This window comes from Salpingoeca rosetta (genome assembly GCF_000188695.1).
Source record: "Salpingoeca rosetta unplaced genomic scaffold supercont1.36, whole genome shotgun sequence".
Lineage (NCBI taxonomy): Eukaryota > Choanoflagellata > Craspedida > Salpingoecidae > Salpingoeca > Salpingoeca rosetta.
The window spans coordinates 50,348-65,347 of NW_004754898.1; the positions used below are offsets into that span (position 1 = coordinate 50,348).

The window sequence follows — 15,000 nt, forward strand, 5'->3', positions numbered from 1 at the left end:
GGCATGCTGTGCAGCTGCTGACGTCGCCCAGAGACGGCAGCCAGCACGAGGAGGCACCTCATTGCATCGTGCCTGCTGAGCATGGGCGCAGCAGACATGGTGCTGCACCTGCTTGACTCCGACGACCGCCGCCTGGTGCTGATGGCGTGCCAGCTCGGCTGGCAGCTGCTCAAGGCAACCCCGCGCGTGTTTGAAGTAAACGACGAGCCCGACGCTGCCGCCGACCGCCAGAGCCCCGGCGGCGTGAGCGGGAACCGCAGCCTCTGTGCGCAGGAGGTGTTCTATCGCGCGCTTGAGTCTGGTCCAAAGGCGGCCAGGGGCATGGCAGCGCTGCACCGGCACCTGCAGGGCATGGTGACGGATTTGGCGGAGCGCGAGCGTGAGGGCCCGCTGCAGCGGCTGAAGCGAAACCAGGACTCCGAGGACCTGGACATGGCGATTGGCACGCGCGTGCTCGGCTTCATCGAGGCCATGTGCGACGGCTGCTACCGTGACATGCAGAACCTGCTGCGGTCTGCGGAGGGCCAGGGCACGGCCGTTGTCTCCGAGGTTGGTCGCCTGGTGCAGGGCATGGACCACATCGTTCGCGCCAAGAGCAGCGCGCCCATTGGAAGCTCGTGCGAGGAGGGCCAGCCAGACGCTGTGCTGCACCTGCACAACGACCTGAGGCGCGAGGTGAGCGACATCACTTTCACGCAGCAGTTGTTTGCCACTCTGGGTGCCCTCATCAGCGGACCAAACATTGAAAATCAAACGGTCATTCTGCAGCACAAGGCGACCAAGTCCGTGCTGCTGTTCTTGCAGTACCTCAACGACCCGGACGCCCAGCACGCGCCGCGCCGGTCTGTGCACGCGCCCATTGGCACCAGTGAAAGACCAGGCAGTGCCAGCAGCTCCAAGAGCTCTATTCTCCGCAGTGGGAGGCAAAACATGTTCACGCTCAACGCGCAGTGCGACGAGGCGCTGGAGACGCTGGACTCGTGGTGCGACCACTTTGGCCTCGACCGAGCAGCCCTGTTTGATGAAGGTGGCAAGAAGCGAAAGCAGCTGCAGTTTGTTGGTATCATGCACCAACGGAAAGGAACCAGCGTGAAGTCCAGTCTGGCTGGCGAGATGGGCATGCTGAGTCCTGGACATGCCAGCACGGAAGAGAGTGATCTTCAGCTCCAAGAGGCTCACAATGACAGTGACTTGAGCGACAGTGAAGCAATCACGGGAGAAGATGGGAAAGACTATGCTGATTCGCGGGGTCAGTGCGACAGCGCCTTCAACAGCGTCATAGAGCAGGGGTCTCGCGGACCTGTGAGTCACCACGACAGCGTCACAGGCAACCTGGGCAATGCTGTGCTTGGAAACGGCAACCGTCGTGTGCAAGCAAGAAGAAGTGCGCAGGCGTGGGCTCCGTTGACGAGCGAGCACCTGATGGCCGCACGCGGGGCGCGGCAGCTGGCCCAGGCGCTCGACGTGTTGGACGAGCAGTGCGAGGCGGCTGTGCTGCAGTTTCTCTTGAGCGTGCTTGAAGGGCGGCTGAAGAAGGACTCTGTGCTGGATGTTTTGTGCTTGCAGTTGTTCCCGGAGAACACGGGCACACAGAGCACCGATTTCAAGCAGTGTGCCATGTTTCGGATGCTGAACGAGCACTACGTGAGCGCAGGCCAGCAGCGCCGCAAGAACAAGAATGAGCGAAATCAAGCGTTTGAGGCCGTGTCACTCGTGCCGAGGCAGACCCTTCACGATGAAGACGTGGCGCTGCTGTACTACATGATGATACGCATGTTGAGCGAGCTGGCAGAGGCCAACGGGTCCGGTCTGCGCCAGCTGCTGTTGGAGTGGGAGGACAAGGCGGCGCCCTCAATCCGGCAGCGCGTGGCGCGGGTGGAGCTCGTGCACCAGGATACGCTTCAACCCGTGTACATGCAGGTACCGGACATGGTGCGCCAGACCAAGGACAGTTTGCAGGTGCGGCAGCTGCGAAATGCCATGATCAACGATAGCGTACTGCTAACGCCCGAACAGCGGCTGCACACCTTCTTTGACGAGGCGCCATTGCTGATTGACGTGATGGAGTTTGAGAGCAAGGCCAGCGGCTACCGGCTGTCTCACATTGTGTCGCACCAGCGCGTGCTGCTGCTGTGCTGCTTTCTTCTTGCCTTGTTCATCAACGGCTGGGTTGTGCTGGCCCCGCCGCCCACGCGCCCAGAACACCACGCTATACCACGCATCGCCGCCACCGTGCACACCGCGCTGGCCGCGCTCATCATTGCCGGGCAGTCGCTGGCGCCGCTGCGCGTGGACATACAGCGGTGGCACGAGGCGAGCGAGGGCTTGTCGCTGACGAGGAAGATTCTGTTGTTCCCCGTGCACTGGGCGTTGCACGCAAGCTACACCTACTATGTGCTATACCTGATTCTGAGCGCTGTGGGCATCTCGCACCTTCAGTTCTTCTGCTTCCATCTCTTTGATGTGGTGCTGCGTGTTGAGGTGATGACGCTTGTGCTGCGAGCGGTACGCGTCAACCTGTCAAAGCTGATTGGCACGTTTGTCCTAACCTTCTTCATCATCTACGCATTGATGCTCATTGGCCGCGATGCGTTTGGTGGCAATTACGGGTTTGCCGACTCTGATGCCGCCTGCACAAGCAACCACAGCATGATTGAGTGCCTGAAGGACCACCTGTACTACGGCTTCTACTCGTCGCCCGTGTTTGGGTCGGAGGCGTCCACGTGGGAGTTTGCCTACGCATTGATCTACTTCATGGTGGTGGTGCTGGTGATGGCTGCGATTGTTTCCGGTATCATCATCGACTCGTTTGGCGAGTACCGTGCTGAGATGGAGGCGATTTCTGCGGAGAAAGAGACGCGGTGCTTCGTGTGCAACTTCAGTCGTGATCATATCCAGGAGTCTGGCGAGGTCGGGTTTGAAGGGCACGTTGCCAACGACCACAACGTGTGGAACTACGTCTGGCTCATTGTGCGCGTGCTGGAGAAGCGGCGGACGCACCAGCTACTGACGGGCGTGGAGATTGAGATTGCGCGCCATTGGGACACCATCACCAGCATCGGGCCCATGATGCCCGTGAACAAGGCGCTCTGCTTTGGCGCACGCGAGATGCATGTGGAGGACGACGTGCAGCAGTTGGCGTTGTCATTCCACCAGTTTGCTGCATCCACGGAGAAGGCGCTTCAGACCATTCTCGCACAGCTCTCTGAGCTCAAAGAACGTGCGCATGCCAAGTAGCAAGGGGGGGGCATTTGCGTGTATGTATTCACGTCCGATGACGCCTGCTTGTTGCTGAGTCGGATCCATTTGCCTTGAGGGGTGTGTTTGCTGTGTGTTCTTGCGGATCTTTGTGTATTGTCGTGCCTCACATGGTGTTGAGGCTTGATGTGACTACGCACGTGTTGGAGAACAGATTTGCCAGGTTTCTCTATCTCTGATTTGGTTATTGTGATGCTTGCATGTGCAGTACACTTCTACTTGCTCGTGCCCGTGGGAGCGTGGGTGCCGTAGTGCCGTGTTGTTGAGTGCTTTCTTGACTTGACCCTGCTGTCGACGTGAACTAGGATTGAAGCATGGAAGGAGGAACGCAGACGAAGACAGGAGGAAATAATGGCGCTGGCGAGAATTGGGGGTGGGGAGGGAGGGGCGGCGGTGTCTTTGTTTGTGTGCTGACAGGAAGGGAATACTGGAATAAGAAGCAAAGAATTGTGTCGTGGAGGATGGGAAGCAGGGCAAGGCCGCAGCGGCCAAATGTGACTCATGTCAGCAAAATTCTGCGCTGCCACTTTTCGCGTTTGCGTGTTTTGCTTTGTTTTGCACCACTACACTCCCTCCGCTGTTGTCCTGTCCACCGCACACCACACTGACTGTGTCCTGTCCACCGCACAGTGCTGTCCTGCGCACCAAAGCACCATGAGCTTGAATCGCCCTCTTCTTGAAGAGGAGGAGCTGCTGGTAAGCAGCTCCGGCGATGCAGTCAATGCTGAGGAGAATGACGCGGGCTCCGTCCTGTCCAGCACGCTGGACGACATGGACGACATGGACTACATGGAAGGCGATGATTTCCTTGACGATGCCACCGTGGTCAACATGTGCGACGTCACTGACGAGGACGAGCAGGACCAGGAGGGGCAGCGTGCCGTTCAATACTTGAAGAAGCAGCTGGCCAGACTTGAGCGCTCCGCCAACAAACGGTCCACCATGATCCCCATCATTGCTGTCACCCGACGCGCCCTCACCAGCACCGCAATCCTTTGTGAGAGATGGGCGTGCTGTGGAGCACTCTTCAAGCAGTGTGCACTGCGTTGGAGCAATGGCACTACTTGTATGCGTGCAGTTTTGCTGCTTGTGTTATCGTGTCGCGGTGCTCCGCAACCTGTTCCAGCCCTTGTCTGCCTGTGCTTCAGCAGGAGCTGCAAATGGCTCATATTTGTCTCATGTATGCTGTGCGTGCGCTCGTTTAGGGATCATTTATGCTCTGGCTTGGGTGGTTATCGTGGAGCGCTGGGTGATTGCGGTGTGTACGTAGGTGCTGCATGCGTGCTTTTGTTTGTATGTGCGAAGGTGCTACGTGTGTGTGTGTGCATGTGTGTGTGTATGCGTGTGCGTTGTGGCTGCCTGTGTGGTGCGTGCTTGTGTTTGTATGATGTGTGTGCGCGTGCGCATGCGTGTGTGTGTGTGTGTGTGTGTGTGCCTGCAAGTCCTCAAGTCTGCTCCAACCTCAAAAGAAGCTGTTTAGGCTTGCGTCACGCCTGTGCCTGTATGCAAGCTCATGTCCTTCCTACCCTACCTTGTAGCAGCACCTCCCCATTCCTCCCACTTCTCATCGGGTCGGGTGCATTATGCATGCATTGGACACGTGCAGGATATCCAACGGAACAGCGCCTCTGACAAGAACAAGAGCGAAAGCCGTTTTCCGCCCATCGCAACCACTCTCATTTCCCTGGCCTTCCTCAACATGCTGCACCTCATCAGGTAAGGTTCGAACGAGAACGCTCCTCCCAACCGACTGACTGTGCGCACTTGCTTGCATGGCGCGACGACCATGACGACACTCTGCCACCACGCTCACGTCAATCAACAACTTGCACCCGCACCAACAACTTGCATCCCCTTCAACAACACCAGGCGCCGATCACACTACATTGCCAAAACACCGGCAGATGTGATGCGGTCGCTTACTGCTGGCCTCTCGTCCGGCACGTTTGCTGTGTCGTATTCCTGGGGGCATTGGACCAAGACGGTTGCACGCAACGCGTTCAAGTGCTTTGCAAACGGTGTGTGCTGGATTGACATCCGTAACATCTTGCCGGGCCACCGCATCCAGGACACGTGTGCAGAGGCCATGGCAAACGCTGATGCAGCCATCGTCTTCCTGTCGGACCAATACCTTCGGTCGCAAAACTGCTGCATCGAGCTTCTCAACCTGGAGCCACAGTGCGCGAGGGTCTTGGCAGCCATGCGCAACAACTGGATCGACGACCTGCAAGATGCCGAGAGCAATGGCGGCACTGGCACGATGCCAGATGGTGGGCGCAGACCTCGCGTCGCCGGAACACAGCGGAATACTACCGAGTTTGACACCTACACCCTCTCCCAACTCCTGCAAAGAGAGCCTGGCCGTGCGTCCCGCCTTGTCGTCATCGTCAGCCTGAACGCTTTCGACAATGTGCGTGGTGTGTGTGGCCGGGGGGGGGGTAGGAGGAAGCGTGTGTGTGTGCATGTGTGAGTGTGCATGTGTGTGTGTGTGTGTGTGCATGTGTGTGCGTGCGTGTGTGTGCATGTGTGCATGTGTGTGTGTGCACTTGTGTGTGTCAAGACTGCACGCGCTTGTCCTTGGTACGTGCAGGTGTGTACACTAGCCAACCTTGCTGGCATGCACCTTTATTGGGTTGGTGCTTCATTCGTGGCTCCACCTGTCAGCCGCCTTTCTTGCACCAGAATTCACGCGTCCCTCTCTTCCCACATCTTCACAACCATCCCTGCTTGTCCACAGCAACGTGAGCTCCGGACTGAACTCGTGAGCATCCTCAGCAATGCAGGGCACTACGTCTGGTTTGCAAGGCCATCCACAGAGATCCAACTGCGTCGTCGCCTCCCAAGGTCCAGCCTTGCTACTTTTGCTCCGTGTGTGTGTGTGTGTGTGTGTGTGTGTGTGTGTGTGTGTGTGTGTGTGTGTGTATGTGTGTCCCGTGGTTGTCTTTTTGTTTTTTCACCCTGCATGTGAGTGTGTGCAAGGCCCTATGGCCGCGCAGGGTGCACGCTAACAGCTGCACAACGTTGCATTGATCTCGCTCACTTGCCCATGAGATTCAAGTTGCATTTGTGCACCACTGCTCTGTACACACAATTGCACCGAGCATTGTGAGGTCCTGTATCGCCTATTGCTCGTGTTCACGACGTATGTTTGCGTTCCCTGGCTCTCCTACCTGCTCTGCAGGCTGGTGTTGGAAGGGTTTTTGCGAATCAACACATTTCAAGACATTTACAAGCGACAACAAACAACGCCGGCCGTCAATGATTACTGGCACGGCACCGCCGCATCCATGTTCAAGACGGTGTGTGTGCTGTTATTCTGTGACGAGACCTGCTTCGTTTCAAAACTGTTGCTGGCTGCACATTCGGCACATTGTAATGCATCCCTTCAACCAACGCTTACGGTTGTGTGGTTCCTTTGCTTTGATTTCGTTCAGGCCAACCTCCACATTGCCACGCCTTTGTTGGCACTGCTCATGTGTAAGTCATTCCTGTTTGAGAGTTGGGAGTTTGGGTCACTAGGAACGGGTGTTTGAAGCTTTCGTGGTGATAGCTGACCGCAGCCCATTGTGTGTGCAATGCATGTATGCAGTTGAGACAGTGTTGCGCCCTGTGTTTGTTCATGTTTGCTTTGCGCTATTGCACTCATGTGTGTTCAATGGCACAAGCTGGCTCGTCACGACCTGTTATCCACTCACGCATCCTCGTCACCTCACTGATTGCTCTGTTCGCGATGGTCGTGCCAATTTGTTCATGTGTAAAGGGGTCGTTGATGGTGTGTTCTTTGTCGTGGCGAATCTGCAGGACGACACGACGGACACCAACCTCACCAGCTCAGGCATTGAGCTGCTGATCGACATTGTGGCAGCGGCACTGATCAGTGAGTCAGGCGAAGTTGAGCATAAGTGTCTTCGTTCGTTGTTGTTCTTTGGCTGCTGATGCTGCGTGCAGATGGCATGCTGTCCCTGCTTCTCGGCTGCCTGTAAGCACACACGTCAACATACACGCACACACACACATGCACATGCACACGCACACACATATCCCACACATACACGTCAACACACGCACACACATGCACGCATGCTCATGGCTCACGGCTGCACCCTCGCTGCACCATCCTGTGCTGTCGTGCAGTTGTTGCACTCGCCGTGCACATTGCACTCGTCGTTGCTATGCGTGGATCGTACTCGCACAAGCACATGCGGTGGCTGTGGATCATCAACCCGCTGATTGGCATCGAGTACCTGCTGTCCTACATCTCGCCACCCATTGCGCAATCCATCGACTTTGCGTCCCTGCCTGATGCGGGCTATCTCCTGGCCATTGTCGTGCGCCTGCGCATCGGAAAGCGGCTGCGTGTGTGCGCAAAGGGGATCGCCAAGATGCCGCAACTCGTCAAGGGCGCCCTGCGCACACTCATCCAGTGAGCAGCCGCCGAGCAGCGTGGGGGTGTGGCGGTGGTGCTTGTGGTTGTCCTTGGCGCCCATCAATCTGCCTCGCTTGGGGGGCAACCAGTGCCAATGTTCCCTTGACTTGTTGGTGTCTTGGTTGCCTGCGTTGCACGCGTGTGTGGTGGTGTCTCCTACACGTTCATTCCTTGCTTGCGTCACGCCTTGGTTGCCTTCACAGGTATGGCGTGATTCAGATGACGGACACCCAAGACCAGGCTGACTTTTCACTCGTCTGTCTTGACGTAGATGATGGTGTGACCGTTCGGAAGCCCCGGCTGGGGTTTGGATCAACAGGTGAGGGCAAGGGAGGGGGGAACAGAGATTGCGTATGTTCGTGTGTGTGTGTGTGTGTGTGTATGCGTGTGTATGTATGTGTGTGTGTGTGTGTGTGTGTGTGTGTGTGTGTGGGTGTGTGTGTGTGGGTGGGTGTGTGTGGGTGTGTGGGTGTGTGTGTGTGTGGGTGTGTGGGTGTGTATGTATGTGTGTATGTATGTGTGCATGTATGTATGTATGTGTGTATGTATGTATGTGTGTATGTATGTGTGTGTGTGTGTGTGTGGGGGGGGGGTTGTGTGTGTGTGTGTGGTTGTGGGTGTGAGTACAGCCGCGTGGGAGAACCCATGGGCCAGCTAGTGTGCGTAATGTTCGCTTTGATGCTTGTCTTGGCCACTCTTCACCCACAGGAGGCGTTAAGCTCTGTGTTCCTGAAAACCTAGACACTTCTGGCGCCACTCTCTACTGGACACGCTTCACGCTTGAAGACATTGTGTACGTGGCATAACAACTGCTTGCAGGCTCGCATTGTGTGCTCAGTCATTGCGTCGCGATACATTTGGTTCTCGTTCTGTTGTTGTAATGTGATATGGCTGCTCTCTCACGCTCGTAAGGCACTCCTTGTTGTTGCTACTGTTGTCGTGCTTTTGCTTTGTTCGGTCACCCACCTACACACTGTCATTTTGTGTCCACAGCAAGGTTGCCCCTGATGCAAAGACGGCCATGATCAAGTGCTCCAGCAACAAGCAGCTCACCAGCGCGCAAGCCTGTCCAGGGTGAGTCTTTGTGCGCACCGCACGTGCGTGCTGGAGCGTGCTGTCCCTATGGACCTCATGCTGGCGTTCAGTTGATTGCAAAAAGCTGTCTTGTTGACGTGCGCAGACACGTTCGTTGACAGTGGCCCACACGATGACACACACACGAACACTCACAAATACACAGGCCAGAACCCACGTCCCACACTTTTCACACACACAGAGCTCACCACACCACAATGCAACATTGTTGTTGCCGTTGGCCACCACCATCCCTTGCATCTTCTGTTCTTGGGGTTTGTAGGTTGGAGACGATATTCGTGCAGATGCTGAAGCGCTCCCTCGGGCTGACGCTGACGGCGCACGTGGCCGCTGGTCGAGGCAACTTCGAGGACATTGATTTTGAAGACGTGCAGCAGTCTTCTTTCCTCTCCAAACTCTTTGCATAGATGGGTGTGGTGGTGGTGGTGGTTGTGGAGTGCCACAACAAGAGTTCCTACAAGAGCATCACAAGCCTTAAGCTTACATGGCCTCCATAGCCAACCGGGGTAAATGCTACAGAGCCTCTTTTATTCCGGCTGTGGAGGTGACGTTGTTTGCATTGTTACTCATCATGTGCTGTGTGTGCTTGCTTGGAGAGATGCTGGTACGTGCGCTGTGGGTTGTTGTGTGCTGGTCTCTGCTGGTGCAGTTAAGTGGTGCCAAGCAAGATAAAGACACTGCTTGCCGGTTGCTTGCTTTTGGTTCCATTGCTTGGTGTACAAAGGGATGGGACGGGTAACAGCACGAAGGGTCAGACCACGTGCACGGAGGGTAGGAACGGAAAGTGACAGTAACAGTTGCACGTGTAAACGAAAACGACGAACACTGAGTGCAGCGCCACACCGCTCACTCCTGAATGCGGAGAACACGTTCGCTGAATGACAGGGCGACACCACCTCCCGAGTTGATGGATGCACAGGCACGAAGGGGAAACGGAAACGAGTCAAAGATGTTGGTGATTGTGTGGTCACAGCAGCCCATGTCATGCGACAATGGCTGATTTGGAGCGGACTGGAATGCGTCGCCAGCGTTGCCACTCGTGCAGTCTTGTGTTTCGAAGTTGCCGCTGCCCGGAAATGTTTCGATGGCAATCCAGTGGCCACTGGGCGCAGCTCCGAAATCATCATCACAGGAGGTGGTGTACACCTGCACAAGTAGAAGCAGAAGCATGAAGGCGTATGGAGTGAGTTGGCATGGGCAGACGCACGGATACACGGCACACATGCACACACAAGCACATTTGTATGCATGCACACTCACGTCAAAGTTGCGATTGCTCCTGCTCTTGCTTAGCGAGGAGATGCGCGTCACTTGCTCAGCTGTAAGATCGTGGCCACCGGATTTGTAGGCGATGTCAAAGTACGCTTCGCATTGCAGCGTGTCCACGTTCGCAGGGATTGTCCCGATGTACCACTCTCCGGTTAAGTCCTGCAATGTGAATGTGGATGACGCGGCTGTGACTGTGTCGAGAAACGTGGAATGGTTCGCAGGAGGCCAAGCACGCTGAGCAGTGGACACAGGGGCGGGCTTTTTGATGGTTTGACCAAAAGCGCGGTTATGATGTACCTGCAGGCGCTCCATGGCAGCGGAGCAATCACACTTGTACCAGTTTCTCAACGTCAGCTGGGAGAACATCCACCCAGTTGAGGAGAAGTTGCTTCCCTGCACATCCAACTCCACGAACCCGTCCATGCATGTAACCTGCGTGTGTAAATGCGAATGTGAATGTGCATGACATGTGCGCATGCATGCATGGGCGTGCATGTGCGCGTGGAATCGGCGCAGCTGCTGTGCTGTTTTTCATTGACATGTTGTTCAGCACTCAATCTTCACTGAACAAACACACACACACACACACACACACACACACACACACACACACACACAACCTCGCGCAAGTACGCCGCACCTGGAATGGCTCGGCTTCTCCAATGGAGATCCACTTTGTTCCGTCTGCATTCTCTGGAAAGCTGGGTCAGGCAAGGAATGGGTGAACAAGCACAGAGTACGCAAGTGTAAGCACGGTACATAGGGGAGCAAGAACAGAGCCAACTGAGCACCAGGCAAGAGCACTCTCTAAGCTCACAGCAAACTGCATCGCCACACTCACTTTTCTTGAATCGTCTTGCACGAGTACCCAACGTTTTCGCGTGTGTCGCCGTTGCTGCCAAGGTTTGTGGCTGGGATGCTGCTCATGTCACAAACCACGTGACGGGTGCCATCCGCTTTGTGCCTCACGAAGTACACACCGGAGACAAAGCCAAGCTGCCGCAGCTATTGAAAACAGCAAGCGAGCATTTAAGTTCCAGGCAAAGCAAAGAAGCAAAAGTGGTGAGAGCCCACAGGACAGTCACACCACCACACCACGTACACCACACATACGCACACTCACGCACGCCACGCACACCACCACCACCACACACTCCCTCACTCACAATCACACCTCTTCGCAGCTTGATGCTGGGTTGAGTGCTTCCTTGCCAGGGATCGGAGACACACACTTGTCCTCAATCAACAGCTGTGTACACAAAATTGTAGAGCGTAACCACAATTGCAAACAAACATGATGACCGTCATTAGCATTGACAGCGTAGCAGGGCAGAGGTCTCACTCTCTTCCCACACACATCAAGACAACACAGCAGAACTGCAGAAACGGGATAAGTCACAAAATCTGCGGACGCTTCGTACAACACATGGCAGCGTAAGTCTGCCCCACCTTTCCCTGTGCTGCACACGCCTTTATCGCTTGCACTTGTCCAAACAACTCCACGAGGTCCATGGCCTCCACCAAGACGGTGCCATTGCGTCCACTCTGCAGCACGAGGTTGCCGTGGTCGTCCGCTGCAATGATTGGCTTCTGCTCAGCCGGTCCATCTCCCATCGTACCTTCACCAGCGACACATACCGCCATTACCACTGGCACCAGCACCAGCGACAACCGCACGCTCAACCATCTCATGCTGCTTTGTTTTGTGGTCGACATGGAGACATGGAGACTTGGAGCGGAGCAAGGGAAAGGGAGCAGGACAAGGTGACACCCGAGGACGTGAGGACAAAGAGAGACAAGCCCAGACCAGACAAGCGACGCACAGCTGGAGCTGAGTGTCTTGTAGTTTGTGGTCGTCTCGCATCTGTTGCGGACAGAAGGGACGTTGGTTGTGGAGGATTTGCCATGTTCTCAACGAAAATTCCGGGGTGTTGGTGGCAACCGATTGCGACACCATAAGGTTTGCATTTTGTTCACTGCCGCCGCAACCGACAACCACCCAACGATCGACACAAACAACCAAACCAACCAAACCCCATCATCATCCAAACCCCCAGCCCACCACCATCGCCATGACCACTGTTGCCGACAACACGCATGCTGCTGAGCTGTCTGCGCTGATTCCCGCGCAAGAGACTGGTGCCCTTGCTATTCAGGTCAGGTTGTCACGCGTGCAACGCACCACCTTGTTTGTGTCGCTGCGTTGCATTCCATGACGTCAGTGAACATCATCGGTTGCAAGCCTTCATTCTTGTTTCATTTGCGCTCTCTCACATTGCACGTTCCTCTGCTCTTCGTCTGCTGTGATTTGGGGAATAGCGCAACGACCCGGAGTGTGACGGGCGTGGCATCCGCATCGCCGTCTTTGACACGGGTATGTGTTTGGATTCTTCTATCTGCATGTGTTGTGTAGGCTTGAGCATGCACGAAAGAGTCATATCACGCCACTGTGGCTGACGCACGACCACATTTCGTTGCATATTCTCTCGCCCATCCATAACTTCAGGTGTCGACCCTGCGGCCCTTCATCTCAAGACCACCACCGATGGCAAGCCAAAGATCATCGACATCGTTGACACCACAGGTGTGTTGAATCGCGTTGTACTGCAACGCATAAACCGTTTTACTTGCTTGCACGTGTGTGTTTGTGTGCTTGCGCGTGTGTGTTTGTGTGCTTGTATGTTTGTGCGTGTGTGCTTGTTTGTTTGTGTGTTTGTGTTTACGTGTTTGTGTGAGTGTCTTTGTGTGAGTGTGTGTGCTTTTGCTTTCACGGGCATATGAACACGAGCACTGATAGTGATGGTTTGCAACGCATTCGTGTTCTCGACAGGGAGTGGTGACGTTGACATGAAGAAGGTTGTCAAGCTCGGAGATGACCGCTCCTTCAAGACGCTTACAGGCCGCACCTTCAAGGTTGCATTCGCGCGCATGCGCGTGCGTGTATGTACGTGTGCGTCGATGAGTAAGACGCTTGCGTTTGCGTGTGTGTGTGTGCTTGTGTGTCCTCGCCAGTGCGTGCATGCACACCTTTGCGCTCACCGATTACCCAATCAACTGCTTGAACAAACACGCGTGTGTGCAGGTGCCGGAGGCGTGGGCGTGCCCGAGTGGTGAAGTCCGTGTGGGCGTGAAGGCGGCCTTTGAGCTATTCCCAACGCCGCTGATTCGCCGACTCAAGGTGCGCACGTTGAGTCGAAGTGGCGACATACATGCAATGCACGCACGCACGGGCGAGGATGATCTCGTGTGACTCATCTTCCAACCACACACACACACACACACACACACACACACACATGTATGCACACACACACACACGCGCACACACCCATATGTATGCAGCGCAAGCGGAAGGAAGACTGGGAGAAGAAAGCGCGTGCAGTGACGCGGGCGGCGGAGGCCGAGGAGACGGCGGCAAAGGACAAGACCCCCGACGACGAGGTGCTGCACACGAACACACGTGTTTACAACTTGCAACCTTGACTGTGCTTTGTTCTGTGTTGTGCGTTTGGAAGGCTGTGTGGTCGTGGAAGTGTTGAGATGGCGAGCGTTTGCTGTGTTCCAGTGTTCACCCCATCTTTCTCACCGCGTTTTTTAACACCTATTTGCTCTTTGCACTCTCCATCACCCTCTCCACCACTACTTCTTCACCATCACCACCGCCCTCTCCACCACGCCCCCTGCAGGCACGGCTGAAGGAGCTCAAGGCGCGGGTTGGGGCGCTGTCGTCCCACGTGGGCGGATACGCAGACCACGGGCCCGTCCTCGACTGCATCGCCTTCAACAACGGCACGGTGAGGACGAGGGAGGGATGAGGAGTTGGGCGGGGGAGGGGGATGAGACTTTTGATTGGATTGTGGATGTTGTTGTGGTTGTGGTTGTGGATGTGGTTGTGGTGGGTGCTACATGATAACGTGTGTTCATGTGCTGCTGTGACGCTGAAACACGCACCACAATCGTGTGCCCATCGTTTGCATGCACCACAACCGTGCGCCCATCGTTTGCATGCGCGTGCGCGTATTTGTGTTTGTTTTGTTGTGCAGGAGTGGATGGCCGTGGTTGCTGACGAGACTGTGACGGACTTGAGCAGCGTCAGCCCCATGGGCGATTACAAGTCAGTAGAGCAAATTGATGGTACCAACAAGGCTCACACTTGTATGCACACACTTGCACACCTGTGCGTTCTCACTGGCTTCTTTCTGCTTCTGTCTCTTGTTTTCTTTGCATCCTGTTGCGGGTTGCCTGCAGGCAACGGCAGGAGTACGGCCTGTTCTCTGACGAGGACCAGATGTCGTACTCGTTCAAGTTCTACGCAGACGGCGACATCCTCTCCATCGTCACCACCTCAGGTGCCGGCGGTGGTGGTGGTGGTGGTGGAAATGGAGTGGTGATGTAATTGAAGCGGTGATGATGGAAATGGAGCGGTGTTGCCGCATACACGAGCGCTAGCACACGCACATGTAACATGTACACACACACACACACACACACACACATGTACACACACACACACATACACACACACACACATACACACACACACATACACAACCTGCCAGGCTCGCACGGCACGCACGTTGCGGGCATCCTGGGAGCGCACGACGAGAGCAGCAGCGAGCGCAACGGCGTCGCGCCCGGGGTGCAGGTCGTCTCCGTGAAGATTGGGGACGGGCGCTTGGACTCGATGGAGACCGGTGCCGGCATCATCCGCGGTGTCAACGCCGCCATCGACAACGGCTGCCACCTCATCAACATGTCCTTTGGCGAGGCAAGCGCCGTGCCAAACGCCGGGTACGTAAAGTGATGGTGTTGGTGGTTGTGGGTGGGGGTGACCTTGGTGATGGTGTCGGTGTTGGTCGTGGTGGTGGGTTTGCACATGGTTGCCGTCCTGTGTTATGGCGTTCATGTCTGTGCGTATTCGTGTGCATGCGACTGTCTTCGAAAGAGTCCAC

General features: G+C 55.8%; 4 protein-coding genes across 5 annotated transcripts in view; 3 read left to right on the forward strand and 1 right to left on the reverse strand.

The window, feature by feature from the left end:
• Positions 1-60: 60 nt before the first annotated feature.
• Positions 61-3,593, forward strand: PTSG_13019 (uncharacterized protein). Its single transcript, XM_004988278.1, has one exon. It carries the CDS (start codon positions 82-84, stop codon positions 3,235-3,237), a length of 3,156 nt encoding a protein of 1,051 aa, XP_004988335.1. The 5' UTR covers positions 61-81; the 3' UTR covers positions 3,238-3,593.
• Positions 3,594-4,796: 1,203 nt separating this feature from the next.
• On the forward strand, positions 4,797-9,467 carry PTSG_10286 (uncharacterized protein). Its single transcript, XM_004988279.1, has 11 exons — positions 4,797-4,974; positions 5,128-5,668; positions 5,996-6,102; positions 6,440-6,557; positions 6,693-6,735; positions 7,019-7,135; positions 7,393-7,681; positions 7,888-8,003; positions 8,393-8,477; positions 8,678-8,758; positions 9,042-9,467. Exons 1-11 carry the CDS (start codon positions 4,958-4,960, stop codon positions 9,184-9,186), a joined length of 1,659 nt encoding a protein of 552 aa, XP_004988336.1. The 5' UTR covers positions 4,797-4,957; the 3' UTR covers positions 9,187-9,467.
• Positions 9,463-11,938, reverse strand: PTSG_10287 (uncharacterized protein). The gene is made up of 7 exons (XM_004988280.1): positions 11,498-11,938; positions 11,223-11,297; positions 10,890-11,053; positions 10,689-10,749; positions 10,346-10,480; positions 10,040-10,207; positions 9,463-9,925 (listed from the first exon to the last, which is right to left on the reverse strand). Exons 1-7 carry the CDS (start codon positions 11,762-11,764, stop codon positions 9,626-9,628), a joined length of 1,170 nt encoding a protein of 389 aa, XP_004988337.1. The 5' UTR covers positions 11,765-11,938; the 3' UTR covers positions 9,463-9,625.
• Positions 11,939-12,026: 88 nt separating this feature from the next.
• PTSG_10288 overlaps positions 12,027-15,000 on the forward strand; it is a gene marked incomplete at both ends in the record, with an annotated part of 10,695 nt that continues 7,721 nt past the window's right edge. Inside the window, 10 exons of one of the 2 annotated variants that reach the window (XM_004988281.1) lie at positions 12,027-12,204; positions 12,368-12,422; positions 12,555-12,632; positions 12,879-12,961; positions 13,131-13,226; positions 13,391-13,489; positions 13,735-13,842; positions 14,092-14,162; positions 14,297-14,397; positions 14,608-14,839. In XM_004988281.1, the coding sequence (XP_004988338.1) occupies positions 12,121-12,204; positions 12,368-12,422; positions 12,555-12,632; positions 12,879-12,961; positions 13,131-13,226; positions 13,391-13,489; positions 13,735-13,842; positions 14,092-14,162; positions 14,297-14,397; positions 14,608-14,839 (1,007 nt within the window). The remainder of the gene's footprint in view (positions 12,205-12,367; positions 12,423-12,554; positions 12,633-12,878; positions 12,962-13,130; positions 13,227-13,390; positions 13,490-13,734; positions 13,843-14,091; positions 14,163-14,296; positions 14,398-14,607; positions 14,840-15,000) is intronic. The other variant, XM_004988282.1, reaches the window with a different exon arrangement.

Coding starts and splice junctions, on each gene's coding strand:
- PTSG_13019 (XM_004988278.1), top strand. CDS start 82: ATGGGCGCAGCAGACATGGTGCTGCACCTGCTTGACTCCGACGACCGC.
- PTSG_10286 (XM_004988279.1), top strand. Junction 6,103..6,439: donor CTGCGTCGTCGCCTCCCAAG/GTCCAGCCTTGC, acceptor CCTGCTCTGCAG/GCTGGTGTTGGAAGGGTTTT. Junction 8,478..8,677: donor TTCACGCTTGAAGACATTGT/GTACGTGGCATA, acceptor TTGTGTCCACAG/CAAGGTTGCCCCTGATGCAA.
- PTSG_10287 (XM_004988280.1), bottom strand. CDS start 11,764: ATGTCGACCACAAAACAAAGCAGCATGAGATGGTTGAGCGTGCGGTTG. Junction 10,481..10,688: donor GAGAAGCCGAGCCATTCCAG/GTGCGGCGTACT, acceptor TTACACACGCAG/GTTACATGCATGGACGGGTT. Junction 9,926..10,039: donor GGAGCAATCGCAACTTTGAC/GTGAGTGTGCAT, acceptor CTACTTGTGCAG/GTGTACACCACCTCCTGTGA.